At 32.1% G+C, this 16698-nt stretch overlaps 1 protein-coding gene across 1 annotated transcript; it reads left to right on the top strand.

Annotated features, from left to right (window-relative positions):
- The first annotated feature begins 5905 nt into the window (after positions 1-5905).
- LOC136990152 (uncharacterized) lies at positions 5906-14717 on the top strand. Its single transcript, XM_067288523.1, has 12 exons — positions 5906-6110; positions 6326-6480; positions 6926-6970; positions 7099-7208; positions 8217-8752; positions 8979-9298; positions 10496-10580; positions 10653-10819; positions 11913-11957; positions 13429-13538; positions 13709-14247; positions 14312-14717. The coding sequence occupies exons 1-12, from the start codon at positions 6083-6085 to the stop codon at positions 14635-14637; spliced, it is 2466 nt and encodes an 821-aa protein (XP_067144624.1). The 5' UTR covers positions 5906-6082; the 3' UTR covers positions 14638-14717.
- The last annotated feature ends 1981 nt before the right edge of the window (positions 14718-16698 follow it).

The raw sequence follows: 16698 nt of genomic DNA, 5'->3' as shown, positions 1-16698 counted from the left end.
TGCCGTACTATTGGGCTTTAAGAAGACTACTAGTCAAATTTAATAATTAGATATAGGTGGGCGGTTAGGCAGTCGTCTCCCGATAACTCCTTCCTATTTACTAATTATCTTCCAGAACATTAAATTAAAAATTATAATTTTTTTTATAATTATTAAAATTATCACGAGATGGTATACTAATCGCCTACCTCTTGTCAAATTACATTATATCTAATTATTAAATCAGATTTAGTAAAGCCCATAATAATATGGCATATCGATTGAGTATCCACAATATGAAATGGTATCAGTATGTAATTGAAGAGTTTGCCAACGCTTAGATGTAATGTGTATCTGTAGAAAATGGAGTTCATCTTACATAAAGGAATCAATGATAAATTCTTTTGAATCCTTGTTTTTAAAAAATTCTAAATACTATTGATGCAGAATATTAAGATACCAGTTTTATTTTTCATTAAACATTTATTCTAAAAATTATACAAATCATTTCTTATCACTTCCTTTTTTTTATAATTCTCCTGAATTATTTCATCTCAAGAAGAATCACTATAAATAGATTATCAGTTACAGCCATTGTTACTGGTAGAAGTACAGAGATAGCCGAAAGGGTTAAGACGTCAGCCTAATTGTCTCGGAAATTCGGCCTATCGCCTATCCACAGCGATAGTCCATCCAGTATATCGCTGTATGAAACCCTGGATCAAATAGAGCAATAAAAAAAATCCCGGAAATTTTTAGTCTATTTCTGATATCCCTCACCATCTGGTTTTCCTCATTGTGAGTCCAGCCAAACATCTCTTAGTGCCCACAGAACAGAGAATAAAAAAAAAACAATTATGAGAAATGGTTTTTCCTCTTAACCCTCGAATATTTTTTTACCAACAGATTGAATCGCGCAACATATTTTATACCACACTACAAAAATTAAAAGTAACAAACATTATGAACACAATAAATCCACCTTAGTCATTGGCCCGTCCTCAATATTTATACATATGTATTACATTATAATAATTTAAACACAAATTAAGCCATAATAATATATAATTGTAATACAGTAGAGCGTCGTTAATTGGAACGTCGGTAATTGAAATGGCCGAAAATTGGAACGATTTTCAGTCGGACTGTGTCGTGCTGAATCGAACGTTTTTGATACTAAATTTACTTCTAAAGTATAATTTTCATGTTTTTTTATATTCTTCAATATATTTATTTTGTTTGTACAAAATGCAGAAATAATTTTTAACGATACGATAGCCTCGATGATTATTATAAAAAATTTCGTTAGGCTTAAAATCGACGAAAATTCAACACGAAGCGACACGCAACGGAGAAAAATTTGAACATCGGACAGGTTAATGTATTTTTTCGTACAAAGTCGGAAATTGGAACAACCCCAGTCCCCAATTGACGCCAATTTTCGACGCTCTACTGTACTTTGCTTTGTTTTCGCTCATGTTAAATTAACAGAAAACTTGAAATTATTTTTTAATAATTAAATTGTATAATTATAAAGTAACAATCAAGTAAAAGATTCATTCATTTTTTATTATGCAGAAAACATAACACATATAGGCCTATTCGAGAGAATCGAAGTAGATTTTAGTACACATGGGTCTCATAAATTCGAAGGTAACCGTCTTTACGCCAACTTTTTAAAAGCATTTTATATAAGTTAAATAAAAATTAATTTACTGTAAAATTAAGTAAATTTTAATCACGATCATATAATTTTTAGAAACATCAATCCTCTTTAAGGAACTCTCTGACCTGGCGTAGTTACTTAAACACCAAAAAATCTGTTGTTCACTCCACGAGTAGCTTCGACGATGTTCGTGAAGATAAATTTAAGAAAAATTGGAAATTAATAAAAATGATCGAGACGAAAATATTTACTTTGCGACACCCGAAAGACGATTCTTTCGAATGTTTGGACAGTGAAAGTGGAAAATCGTATCCAAAATGGAAAAACACCAAGTATTACCATTGGAAAGAAATCGGCTCTGCGGATGTACGGGATGGCGCTTACTATCCTGAAAAAGATACAAGAAGACAGCAATATATCGGTTGCGAGGTGAAGAGGAGGAACAAAAAGCCTAGACAAGGCGATAGATATTCGGCATTCTTGTACAAAAAACCTCGCAGATCAAAATCAAAAGATGTGAATCGAACAGATTATGTCGAAAAATATGTTACAAGAACAAAGAAACCATTTAAGAATGAAGGTGAGGATTGTTCAACCGCTAGATTGTCACCCGAGTCGACTGTCATTCCCGAATTTCACGACGGTGCATCATCCAAACCAGGATCGAACCCCAGACTACGAAAGAATCGTGAATCTAGAATCGAAGTAACTCCGAGTTTGATTCAAAATGATAATCTTTTATTCTTTGATGGGAATTTTGTTAAAAAAACAGGAAGAAAATCGAAATTGAGTAAATCGTTGGAACAATTATCTCGAAAGGACGACATTGTTACATCTGTTGATTCTGAAGAACAAACACGTCCGAAAACGACTAATGTAAAGAAATTACCATCGGAAGATGATAGTAGAGAAGTACTCGATGCATCAGCAACAAAAGTAAAATTTCCTGCTGGCGTAAGTGTTAAATATTGTTAAGATATAGAGAGGTTTCGAGGTCGCATGTCACGTGATAAAACGCACGTTTTCTCCGCCCCTTCGCCATGTTTGTGGTCTAGCTTCCGCTTGCTTAGCTTACACGTGGTTTGTTATTTGACAGGTTGGCAGCGCTATTTTTCAATTTAAACTTAATAGAACTACGGTATTTTTTACATCATTGACAAAGTTTTAAAAAACTACAAATGAAAACTTACAAATCTGATTACGTGTTCATTCATAATGCAGTGGGTTGTGTCCACTCTCATACCCCATGTTTAAATGTTTGCACCCAGTCTGGTGATGACTCATCTGCTAAGTGATTATCTTTGCTTAACACTTTAATATTAACTCTACCGTATATTTATTACAAGAAGACACTAAGAAAATAAATTGAAAGGTAAAAAATAAAGTAAGAACACAATCATTATCCATTTAAACTAAAATCTGCGGTTGTTAATATTAACTTTATTTTGTCGGTATTAACAAAAGGATCTGTGCAATTGGCTTGTACACACTTTATAATACTCGTGCAAAAGTTTATCTAATCGTTTACTGATAACTAGTAATCTGATTTATTGTTTACCTAAAACGAAACGTTTCTGACGAATTCTTTTCTATTGATATTTACTTTATCCGTGTTGAAATTTTTCCGTTAATTCTCGAGAGCCACGCAGATTGCTTTCGTCTTAAAAGCTCCTCAGTTTGAGGTCCTCGTTGACAAATAATGCCGAGAATTTTAAAAAAATGTTTTTGTGTGAACTAGCATTGCACCCAATTACGCAACGAGTCACCATAGTGATATTCGCGAAGAATAAACAACAAAAGAACTCCAGCTAAACGCGCGTAAACAAACCACAAAGATGGCGCCGGATTTTGTGATGTCGACTCGAAACCTTTCCATAGTTTCTGTTTTTATCTCGTAAAAACTGCCGAAAAAATTCAAAGTACGAATTAAAACGATTTTGGTCTTTCAAATTTATTTCTAGGTCACGCACAAGACAAAAAATGGACATTTGAATGTGCCCAGAAACGTTTGAACATAGTTTGTCAAAGTTCAAAAGGACAATTACAATGCAATTTAGTCGTAAATTCGGCCTTCAAAAATAGCAATAATATCACGTACAGATTAAATACGTCTTAATTATGCACAATAGCAAAAAATTTTCTAAAAAAATAAGTGCAACTTTTCGAATTCAAATAAATTATTTTCGTATTAAAATCTGAATATCGTTGATTGTTATTGCAGAAGTGAAAATCTTTCATTAAAAATTTCGTCATTGTCAAATTATTATGCGGAAGATGGTGTAAATCTTTCTGGAAAATCAAGAAGAGTGTAAATTAAGAGAGAAATTATGTAGGAATCGATGACAGGAAGTGGGTTAAAGATTGCAGATGCAATACGACGAGCAATTAAATAATTTCGCTCAATTATCGCCTATAAAATTCGATGTATCCGGTAGTGAGTGGCATAGAGAGAAATATATATATATTTATATAAATATTTTATTTGTACAAATGAAATTCTTGAAAATTATCTATTTCGAAGCGAAGAAATTAGTTAGCATCACAAATTCTTTTGCATTGTCTTTTATGATTTATATTATGTTTTATGAAATATTTAATCTCGTTTATTTATTCTTTCTGGGCGGAATAAGTTTTTCCACATTTTATTGCATAATTATCTCATTTTCCACATTTAAAAGCTGCCGGATTACAATGAATGCTCGTAAATTACAATACAAATAACCAATTGATTAAGACAACACAGAAACACAGATGTTTTCGTGTTTCGTTCTCTAGGCTTTACGATAATTATATTAACATTTACTGTAATTGTACATATTTTAATATGATTTTATGTGCTTTTAACGCTTTTCTAGTGATATTACGACTTCGATATTTGTGGCTGACGGATGTAAAGTCGAATAAAATGACTTAAACTTGATTGTCAAAAAAGTATATGAAAAAATAAAAAACCACGTAACTCGAGATATACCTGTACAATATTTATTTTCTTTTATTCCGTAACGTTAAATATTTATTGCCCTATATTCAGGATGTTAAAAAAATATAAAATATTCTGAAATTCTCAATGATTTCTATGGTTTTTTTTGTGGGCCCCTTCTGGGTGCCTAATCCCTTGTTATGTTGAGAATATCAAATGGCATCAATTCGTTCGGTGAGATCATTTGAGATCTTACAACGTATTTGTGTTGATACTTACATAGCTTGAGACTAGGGACCCTGGAAGAAGTAACGATTGAACGTGTTAACCACTGGACTATCCGGCCTATCCCTGTTCTGAGGATCCGGGTTCGAATCCGGACGAGCAATTCCAAGAATTTTTCATAGGCTATCTTTTCCGGATAAGTTATCTACTATTTTTTTTACGACTCTTGATTCTTGACTAAAAAAAAAAAGAGCCCAGTTGCATCTATTGTGGGCCCGAACCGGGATGGGAAAAAGGCCAATTTAGTGATCACCGGGCGGAAAGAACAAACAAACAAAAAATAGTAAAAATATTTTAAATAAAACTAAGTTTTATACATTAAAAACTCTCTGTAAAAATTCGAAAATAATGTTTTTGAGTTTTTATACTTGGCTACAACTGTAAAAATAATTTATAATTAATTGACGTCGTGTTCTTTTCGTTTCGTTAAGTAACCTAATAACTAACAGAAACGTACGAATATTTTACAAGAAGAATTTTGTAAAAATAAAAGCAGTTTTTTAAAATTATATTTAAAAACAATAACATTTGGCATAACACAAATAAAATGCTAAACGTAACAATAGATAATTCTCGTGAGATTTTCGCACCGACATGACGTAAGTTCGAGTACTGGTCGTTTCCTTTCTCCTTCAATTACTTTAACGTCCGTGCTAGTAATTACGCTCTGACGCAACGAATTAAATAATAAAATAATATCACCCCGTATAAATATAACACGTAGTTTATTTATTCATAATAACAGATTTTTCTGTTCGTAATTCACTACGTCACACCCGAAACACCGACGTCATCGAGAAATCTCTTTCGATTTGAGAAATTCCACTTTAACAAGATGTAATTTATCCTTATTAAGAGCAATTTGTAACCAAATTACTTCAAGTATTTTTAATTAAAATATATATTTTATACGAACTTTACTTGCATAAGAGAATTATAGTCTTTTAGAAGCTAAAATAATATATATATATATATATATATATATATTATTTATTTATTTATTTATTTTAAAATTAAATTATTAATTTCCAAAACGTATTCCTCGGTAACGTATTTCGTGATGTCACAAATGATAATCAAAACAATCAAATGAGGATAGATTTCCGTCTATTTTAATTGTAACGCTAGTAGTGGTGGCGCTTTTAACACCCATTCCGACTTCTAAGCCACATACAGGACGGTGCATACAAGCTGTTAACTTTGATCCGTTAACAACCAAAATATTCTGAAGAATGAAAATAACTTTTATTATTTTTATAGGTAAGATTTTGTTCCATTTTTTAAATATATAATGTAAGGTTTTTACAAGAAATTGTTAATTTTTGTCAAAGAATTAACAATGCATCTTTTGTAATCTGGTATGGCATAAAAATTTCTTTATGAAAATACACGTCTAATATGGCAAATGTTTGCAAGATTGATCACAAATTCTTTAGCTCGTGATGCTTTATTTATTTAAGTATTAATATTTTCAGGATTTTTTTCAATTGGCTGTTTTGCACAGTATCCGTATCAACAATTACGACAGGATCTTCTGAAAGATTACGACAAATTTTCTCGACCCGTCCGTCAGCCATCCGCAGGAATTGTCATAGAAACATCTATAACTCCTCTTTACATTTCAGATCTTGTAAGTATCTTCGAGAATTATACGTTTTATTCTATTGACCAATGTAAATAGAATAAAACGTATTTTACTAAATTCGTACGGTCTTCACGGGTTTTAAGAATAGTTAACACACGTTGCGTTAAACACGAGGTATTGCACTGCATACAAATAAAGTATTGTAATATACGGATACAATTTCTTACGAATATCTCGTGTTCAACACAATATTCGCAAGAAAGTGTGTTTATTTCGTTTTATGGCATTGGAAAAATCTGATGGATTATCGTTTCTTTGTGCATTGTAAACTCGATTGTGCTTCGTGTGTTCCAATGAGACGGATCACAACGAGTTCTCTGAAGTTAAACAGCAAAATATGTATTACAAATAACAATTAGAATGTTATTGTACTTTGTAAATTGCTATAAGCAGTGTTTTAAGCTGTTTAGTAACTGAAAATTCCTTTCAGAATGAAGATGAATCGAAATTAACCGTGGAAGGATGGATAAGTTTTGTGAGTTACTTTTATTTAAAATAATAATAATAATTAATAATTTAAGGAGATGTTAAAAACTTTTAATATTAGGTCAGAAATTAATATTTAAAAATTTTTATATAAAAATTTCAAAATTAATATTTTAGAAATGGCAAGACGATATTTTAATGTGGGATCCGAGTAAATACTCCGGAATAACCAGCATTTCAATACCTAATTCAGAAGTATGGAAACCGGATTTATCTGTATATAACAGGTATGAAGGTTTATGTGAATAAAATAATTGGTTAATGTAGTATGCAGCACGTTGTATCACATTACGCTTAATAACGGAAGAAGAGGAGGATGTTTGAATGACTAATAATCGCTTGTATCGTAATTACCTATTTATTTTTATGTGCCATTAGACATTCGCGAGTTTTGATTTTAATGCATATCAAAACGAACTTTTTATTTTCTTAGATTTGCAATGACTTTATCGATTATAATTATAGGATGTTATAATCTTCTCGCATTTTATTATCGCAAACGTGGGCATTCGCAGAAAATTTTCCAGGGGGCAAAGCTTGGAGACATTAGTAAATTTTTCTTGAATTTTTGGGGGTTTTTCCACAAGTAGATTACAGTATAGAGTGTTGCATGAAAGCTTCCCACGGTCGAAGGTGTAAGGTTACCGATTTCAATCACTTTTACGATTATAATTTGTGGAATTTTTTACTCGATCCAACTGTTGTCGAAGCCAAGTCCTTACTTCCTCCTGCACATCCTCATCCGAATGAAACCGGCATCCTCCGAGATGTTTTTCAGTGGAGCAAAGAGATGATAATCACTCACTGGACGTATGCTGGATGTTGGAGCACATCCTACCCAAAACCCAAACAGTTAGCTCTATTTCGCCACATTATTGCGATTCGTTGCTGTTTACCCATACGCAACAATCAACCCACGATAGAAAACGAATCGCATCTCCTCGTGTCCATTTCTTCAAGCGGGTGACTATCTTTACGTGCCTCGTCCCACTGAATTTTGGCTGGAATATGAGACCCATAAAAGAGAACGAGAAAATAAGGGTAAACTTTGTACTCTTAATCCCTGGTAACAGTAATTGCAGAAATATAACATTCGAGTTATTCCGTACTTAAACGGAGAACTATTGCACATGTTTTGGAAAACCATTTTGCGTAACGTGATTAATAGAATAAGTATAATGATTTTAACATATCCACAACGTTAGCGATAATAAAACTTTTCAAAATATTTCTAGCCACCCGGCCAAACTTGTAGTGGAAACTTTAAATGGAGAAACCAACATGTTGATTAGCAACGATGGGACGGTCATGTGGATACCACCGATCACGTTTTCTACGTTTTGTATCATCAACAGATCGGGAAACGATCAGAAATGCAATATTACAATAGGTTCCTGGACAGAAAACGTTAATTATATAAATTTGAAGTTATCTAAAGATAAAGTCGATACTTCCCATTTTTCCAATACCAATCCGAAATGGGAAGTTGTGCGATTCGAAGCAATACGACAAGAAAGATTTTACGAGTGTTGTCCCGAAGCTTACGTCAGCATTTCTTACATCTTCGAACTGAGAAAATGGCATTCGAAAGCCGTTAATGCTAAGGAAATTATGTGCGGAACCACTTTGATCGCCATCATCCTCACTCTGGCTATGTTTTGGTTACCATCCGATTCGGAGAAAAAATTTACGTTGGGTGCTGTTTCCCTCCTCATTCTAGCCATGATCTTGCTTCTGGGTCACCTCTCCAAACCTGGATTAGAAGTAGCAGGTAAGATGTCAATATATTCAATATAAAAGTCCAAACAATGTAGAATGCCGAACTTATTCCACGTATTTCGCGATATCTATGAGCGTAATTCCATTGTCTTAGTCCATGGTGCTATCAGATTTGGCAGAATTACTTCTGATAATCATTTGTTACGCAAATCGATATACAGTACTAATATTCCTTTGTATAGAAAACTAAAATTTAATGTTTTTTTCTTATATTTCAGCCTCGTTCACCAGAAATTCTTTGTTTATAATAGCGGCGGCCATCTTAGTCGAGATCGTCATCGTAAACATTTCCGGTAGGAAATCGGCTTGCAAGACTCCACAGTTTCTTACTACCGGTATTGTTAGTCGAGTGTTACTTTTAAATTCATCCGAATCTTCGAATCAATATTCAGATCCCGAGAAAAATAGTAAAATTACAATACAAGCAAACTTCACAGATCAGAAGAGCGATTGTCGAGGATGGAGCATCATCGCTACTGCATGCGATCGAATATTTTTTCTCGTCTTTCTTCTCATTTTTATCTTAGAAAGAAGCTTTTAAACATATATACATTATATGTTATATGTGCACTATTATATAGTATTCAATTCCATATCATTTAATAAATGGTTAATATTATAATGTATAAATGGTTAATGTTACCCTAGGTGTACAAAATGGCGGCTCGTCTCCGATTCCAGCAATCAGAAGACAGGGAATAGTGGGGATGCACGTTCTAACCTAACCTAACCTATTCTAATAAATTACCATAATTATTAGCAACTAAATTATTAGAATAGGTTAGGTTAGAACGTGCATCCCCACTGTTTCCTTTCTTCTGTTTGCTGGAATCAGAGACGAGCCGCCATTTTGTATACCTAGAGTAACATTAACCTACATTAAAAACCAATATATTCAATTTAAAAAAAAAAAAAAACAATTATTCTTATAAAAAGTATATCGATGTATGTAATAATTATTACAAATTAATAAAAATTATTTGTTTGTTGTATGTTAATTAATGGTGAATTTTTTTTAAAAACAAATTATATAATATTTTAAGAAAAGGATATTATAAAAAGTTAAAATTTCTATCGAATATATCTTAACTCGAGGAAATTAAACTTCCCTATTAAAATCTAAACAATTCTGGCATATTGGCATGTGTATAATTTAATATAATGCGGCGATGTGGGTCATTATACGTGACCTTTGACTTTCTGAAGGTTAGAGCAATTGCTTTAAATTAATACTTATCAATTATTTTATATTCTTTATTTTAAAAAAATAAGGAGATATTTTGAAATTTTATTAATTAAAATTCGATAAAGTTAATTGTTTAATTAGTATTTGTAACGTCGCAGACGGATTTCGCAGTCCAAACTAACAAAGTCCACTATTATTATTTTTTTATAATATTTATATAATTATAAACATTAGAGATTTGTAAATAGATAGCTTTAGTGTTTAGACTGATATATTTTATCAAAATTTTTAAATTACGAGAGAAAGAAAGTCACGAATTAACAAACAACATCGTTAGTTATTAATGTAAATTGAACGAAATATTCGACGAGAGTTGATAAATTGCTAGGAAGAGAAAATGGAACGTTGCATGAAGAATCGATGTTATAAATAACTTAATATCATCTTTTACATTAATAACGTTATTAATTCATATTAAGCAACCGATTTAGTTTAGATGTAGATAACCTTTTAGTTGATAGTATCCTGCATTCAAGGCTGATCACATAGAAGAGATGCATCATGGCTTCTGTAACTATCCGAAATAATGGATTATATCTATTTTGTTTTATCGTAATTTTCAATATTCTAAAAGGTAAGTGGCTTAAATTACTATATTTTCAACCGAGATGTTTATCAGATGCAATTTTTTTGGTTATTTTTTAAGGAGTAAGCCATCCTCATTCCGAAGAGAACGATGTTCACAAATCTATGTTACAGAAACTTCGTAACGATCTGTTGAAGAATTACGATAAACGGGCTCGTCCCGTGTTAGACGATAGTAACACCACTTCTGTTTCATTTTCATTGTCACCCATATATTTAACCGAATTGGTAAGAATTGTTTTGTGTAAAACTTCTCGTATTTATGTTAGGAAGTTACCTATTTGCTCGATGTTGTTTAAATTACTTTTATCGTATAAATAAATAGACGTAATCAATTATATTTTAAGGTTATTTTTTTTAATTTTATGTACAGTACATAAAATCGAGTGGAATGTTATATAATTTACGAAGTTTGGAATTTATAGATGAAATTAATAGCTTTATAACTGGCATCCATTTTTCGACAAACGTGTAAACTATAATTTTGACTTCGTTAACAGATTTGTCTGTGTGTATGTCCGTACATATCTGAAAAACCAGTAAAATTAGTGCGAGCTCAACGGATGCTGAGCGCACTTATCTCAATTGAAAATTATTCGAATGTGTCGAACAACGTCATAGACACGCGGAATAATTAGATTACGTTATTGATGGTGTAGACTGACTACGACAAAATTAAAGTTGAGGCTGCAGAAAATTTAAAACGAATTAAATCTAATTCGTTTTAAATGTTCTCCATTGTTAACGTTAATTACAACGAAGTTTAATTGAATTTTGAAAACAACGGACACGTTACGACTGCTTCCATACTTATTTGGCTAAAGTTATACCATCGAAAATAATCTTATAAATATTTTACGTACAGTTAAATGATTCGTCTTATACTTTAACCAATCTTTCTCTTCTTCCATTTTATTATTGCTTTAATCAAAACCTGTTTTTACCTGTTTTTTTCTCCACTCGATGGACACTAAGAGGCTCTTTTGCGTACCCATCGTGGATTCGTGGAAATCGACCGCTCCCATTGGGCGCGGACGTGGATTTGGCCAGTCTGCGCCCAATGGGAGCGGTTGATTAATTGGGATACGGGAACCTACAAATACCAGTAAGCTTATTCGTGAAAATTGAGCCGAATGGGGCTCGAGCTTGTGCCATTCAGAGCATCTTGATGCTCTGAATGGCACAAGCTCCGTTGTTCTTTCTATTAATTTATATTTACTCGGCAAGGATTTATTATGATATAAATTTTCATTTAGATTTGATAAAGATTTCGTGTGAAATCTGAGAGCCAATACTCATTGAATTTTCACATACTTTTCAGAATGAAGTTAATCAATACATAAAAATGGAATCTTGGATAAAATTGGCGAGTATCGTATATAGATTTTTTATTATTAAAAATTAATAATATTTATATGATATTTTAGTCTTAAATAACTTTTAAAGTATAAAGTTCTAATCTAATAATTTATTATTTGATTAATTAAAATATTTCATTTGTTTGTCATTGTGTTAAATAATTATTCAGCTTAATAATGCATTAATAATATAAATTTTACTAATTAAGTAATTAGCAATTATATTAATTTTTTATACTTTTAATAGAGTTTTAATTAGAATTTCATTAAAATTAGAAACTTTAACAAAATTACAAATATATAAATGTACGAAAGGTCATATTTAACTACACTATTTTCTTATCTGTGTGATGTATGGTTCAAACTATTATTTCCAGGAACATAACGTAATTTATAATACTAAGTACAGTAGAGCGTCGATAAGTGAAACGTCGGTAAGTGGAATGGCCGGAAAGTGGAACGATTTTCAGTCGGACTGTGTCGTGCTGAATCGAACGTTTTTGATACTAAATTTACTTCTAAAGTATAATTTTCATGTTTTTTATATTCTTTAATATATTTATTTTGTTTGTACAAAATGCAGAAATAATTTTTAACGATACGATAGCCTCGATGATTATTATAAAAATTTTCGTTAGGCTTAAAATCGACGAAAATTCAACACGAAGCGACACGCAACGGAGAAAATTCAACAGAAGCGAACGCAACGGAGAAAAATTTGAACATCGGACAGGTTAATGTATTTTTTCGTACAAAGTCGGAAACTGGAACAAATCATTAACTGGAAGGACCCCAGTCCCCAATTGGTTCCACTTTTCGACGCTCTACTGTATATAGAAAAAGAGAGTTTCGATTTACGACAGCTCGCTTAAGCACTGAATCGTGTTTTCTTTACGATCTTCTGCTCAAATATTATAAAACAAATCCTTTGTAACTTTTTGGCATTTTTCTTTTTAACTTCCATCGTTTGTATCTTTCTTTTAACTGCTCCTTTCTTTTTATTTTCTGCTCTCGTCATTGAGATTGCTTCTGGAGTGCGTAAAGGCAAGGAAGGATTATCTTTCATGAATTTATTTATACTTTAATACCATTTCTTCCCTGCAATTCTTTTTCCTGTGTTAAAACAATGTGGTAATTTACCAATTGAAGCGCCAGTTTACATAGATCAGCTGTAGAAAGCCCTGATTCTAAAGTAAGAACACGTTTAACTAACTCTTTCTCCATTTTTTTTTTTTCGGTCAGATTTTTAGGCCTTCCAAATTTGATTTTCTTATTTAATCCCCGAAGATGACTTCTTAGAGTTGGTTTAGGGATTTTATATTATCCAATATCACCACTGCATAATTTGTTTAACGTTAGGTTTCTAGTAAACAGAATGAACACTTAAAAAGAAACCTTATATATATATATATATATTTAATTTACTGTAATGTATAGTAACTTACATTACAGTAAATTATTGATTTATATATTTTTCAGATGTGGACTGACGATCATCTCACTTGGAATCCAATAAACTATACCAACATTGCTGTAATACACTTTACCATTGACGAAATCTGGCATCCCGACATATCTGTCTATTCTAGGTAAGATTATCACCATAAACGGATGAATAATTACAAAAATTTATAATCCGTTACAAGAAGAATAAAGTTAAATTTTAAAATTGAAATTAAAAACTTAGATTGTTTTACTTTAAGCGTGTTACATAATATATATTAATTAAGCGTATTTAAATGAAGATTTTCTTTTGTAGTATACCGGTGACCGAGTTACATCCTACTTTCCAGACGAATGCGCTTTCCTTTGACTCTGGAATGGTACTATGGGTTCCACCTGCAACCATATATTCATTTTGTAAAATCGATTATAAAGATTACCCTAACGATATCCAAGAATGCAACATTACTTTTGGATCGTGGACTCACCACGGATTAGCTCTAGATTTGCAGATTTCAGACAGCGGATTAAGTATGGAGAACTTTCATAATTCGAATCCCGAATGGTTTGTAATAAATGCGTCTGTACACAGGAAGATTCAGTATTACGATTGTTGCTTGGAACCATACCCGAGCATTGTAACGACGTTCAAACTTAAGAGGAAGCATTATTCTGATCCCGGTTTAATAATTTGGGGACCTTCTCTAATTGCAATTTTCTTCACCCTAATCATGTTTTGGTTACCTTCTAATTCGTTGCACAAATTCATTTTGGGTTGCACTTCGCTAATGGTTCTAACTGTCATGCTGTTATACGTTGGAAAAACACGTTATTCTGTCCCATCCGTTTTAACAGGTTGGTATTCTATTTCTATTTAAAAGTAAAACTGTTTCAAATCATCAATTCGACTCAATTACAGCTCGTAGCATCCATTCTACCATGTTTATTGTTGCATCTGCCATGCTGATGGAAATCATCATCGTCAACTTAGGAAGAATTGCTGGAACTTTTCGGCCTCCTTCCATATTAACCTATTGGTTATCGGGGATGATTGGGAAGATTCTGTTGATATTCATACCGAAAAAACGATTCGGAATTGTACACAAAATGGAAGACACTCAAGATAACGAAGAAGAATTACCATCGGAAGATTACAGGGAAGAATGGTTATTGGTAGCCACAGCCTTAGATAGAATTTGTTTTGTTATCTATCTTCTAGTCTTTATTGTTCAGAAAAATGCATAAAAAATTAAATTAATCTCACAAATATAAATTTTTTATAACATTTGAATGAATTATTAATTTGTAAAAAGATATTTTCGTAATAAACTGGAATTTTAATTTATATTTAAATATCCAAATCCATTTAGGTTTTTTGGATTCTCCGCCCTATTGCATCTGAAAGGCCATAGCCATGGCGAGATCAGGCAAACCACAATAAGAACGATCATTGGAAAATCTCATTTAGACTTGGAGTTAGGGAAGGGGCCAAACATAGCGAAGACAGACAACCCCCGAAAAATTCCTGGGGGTTTGGGAAACATATTACAGTAAACACGTCTCACAGAAAATCTAAAGGTGGTTTTTGTGAATATGTTCATTTGTAAACGTGTATGAATTACAAATATAGACTATATATAATCGATTTACATGAAATTCGTGCAGAAAGCAGCATGAATTTCAGTAGCCTACGAAGAACAATGTAGCTGTGCAGAAAGTGGCTACATTGTTCTTCGTAGGTTTCTCAGACTAATAGAGGGTGAAGTTTATCCGAGTTTACAAAAATACGAATTAGTGGGGTGTTTTCTCTGGCGACGTGGAAAATGAGGTGTTGACGAGAATAAATTGGCTATATACAGAAGTTTTACTGAGATTTAGTAGATTATACCGCTGAATTTATTATTACAGGAAATGAGTTCAAAACATTTCATGGCAGTACAGTACAGTATTCAGCAATGTAGACTAATGCATGGTATCGCAAAGACTTCCAGATATCGAAAACACTCGTTAATAATACTTTTTTATTGTCAAGAAATTTTAAATTACTCTACAATTTTTCGAAACATTCTGCCTGAGTTATGTGAAGTACGAGTTGCGGGGTGTTTACTGTATAGTGAAATTTTACCATGTTTCTGTACTTAGTAATCAACTCAAAGTATTCGCGATAAAATAAACAAAATAATAATAATAATTTGTTAACAACGAACACTTCTAACACAAACAGAAACAAAATAATTTTATACATTTAAATAATAATGATCAAACAAATAATTTTGGAGCTTCCTAGTCCTGTATTCGTTGACGGTATCACGAATAACCATTGGCGCAATTACAGCGTGTTTGGTACCAACAAAATGGCGCGCTACTTTATTTCTGGGCAGACGTGTACCATTGGCGGTTTAACGACCTTTGGATAGGACAACACGTTCCATGGCCACTACGTTTCTCAGACTTGACTACAAATTGATTTTTTCTTCTGGAATTACCTAAAGTATAGATATATAATGCATGATTTTAGCGAACCGGAGAGAGACATACGAGAGGCCTGTGAAATGATGAGACTAGGAATGCTACGTACCATTGTTCTACTCTCGACTGTATATATTTCAGTAGTTTTGAACGTGTTCTCTAACAAAATAAAGCCCATTTTTGTATCAATTTCTTATTGTTGTCTTTATCAGAGATTATTTCTACGTTATGCTAAATTTTTAGCGCTGGAGCAAGCAAGCACCATATTCATACACTCGTGTAATGCTGGAAGTATCTCTTTTGCACAGGGACAGAAGTAGATAGATATAGACAGCCTCTATCCAATAATTCTGTAATAATTAAAATCTTGGCGAATTCGTACACCATAAATGATTCAGTTATTGAATTGAATTTGCATTAATTTGGTAGAACCATAGTCGCAAATGAATGCAGACGTCAATATAAAAAATATTTATTGAAGAATATTGAAACAAATTGGAAATCGTTTTTATCGAGTTTAATATTATTCCTAATTTCTGGCATAGCTTTAATAACCATTTTAATATTAAAAAAATTGAAATGATTCTTTCATAATAAGAATTTTTTCGTAGTTTATTGAATTTAAAAAATGCTTTGTATCGTTATTAAATATTGAAACAAATATTAAACAATACAATAAAACCTGTGAAATCTAAAATTGCATTGGATTGTACTATAAATTTTCCGACTTAAGCAGGTTTTTCCGTCTTTGACAAGTTCTAAAAAGAATTTACAGCACTAAACACTTATTGCTTGTATATAAAAACTCAATTCTTAATAGTACAGTATTATTGATTA

The sequence above is a fragment of the Centruroides vittatus genome, unplaced genomic scaffold (assembly GCF_030686945.1).
Source record: "Centruroides vittatus isolate TY-2023 unplaced genomic scaffold, ASM3068694v2 scaffold_861, whole genome shotgun sequence".
NCBI classification, from domain to species: domain Eukaryota; kingdom Metazoa; phylum Arthropoda; class Arachnida; order Scorpiones; family Buthidae; genus Centruroides; species Centruroides vittatus.
This window is presented reverse-complemented; position numbering and strand designations above follow the sequence as displayed.

Excerpts from the sequence above, each read along its gene's own strand:
- LOC136990152 (XM_067288523.1), top strand. The coding sequence starts at position 6,083 with ATGAAAATAACTTTTATTATTTTTATAG. Across the intron at positions 11,958-13,428 it reads TGGAATCTTGGATAAAATTG|ATGTGGACTGACGATCATCT; the intron begins GCGAGTATCGTA and ends TATATTTTTCAG. Across the intron at positions 13,539-13,708 it reads GACATATCTGTCTATTCTAG|TATACCGGTGACCGAGTTAC; the intron begins GTAAGATTATCA and ends TTTCTTTTGTAG.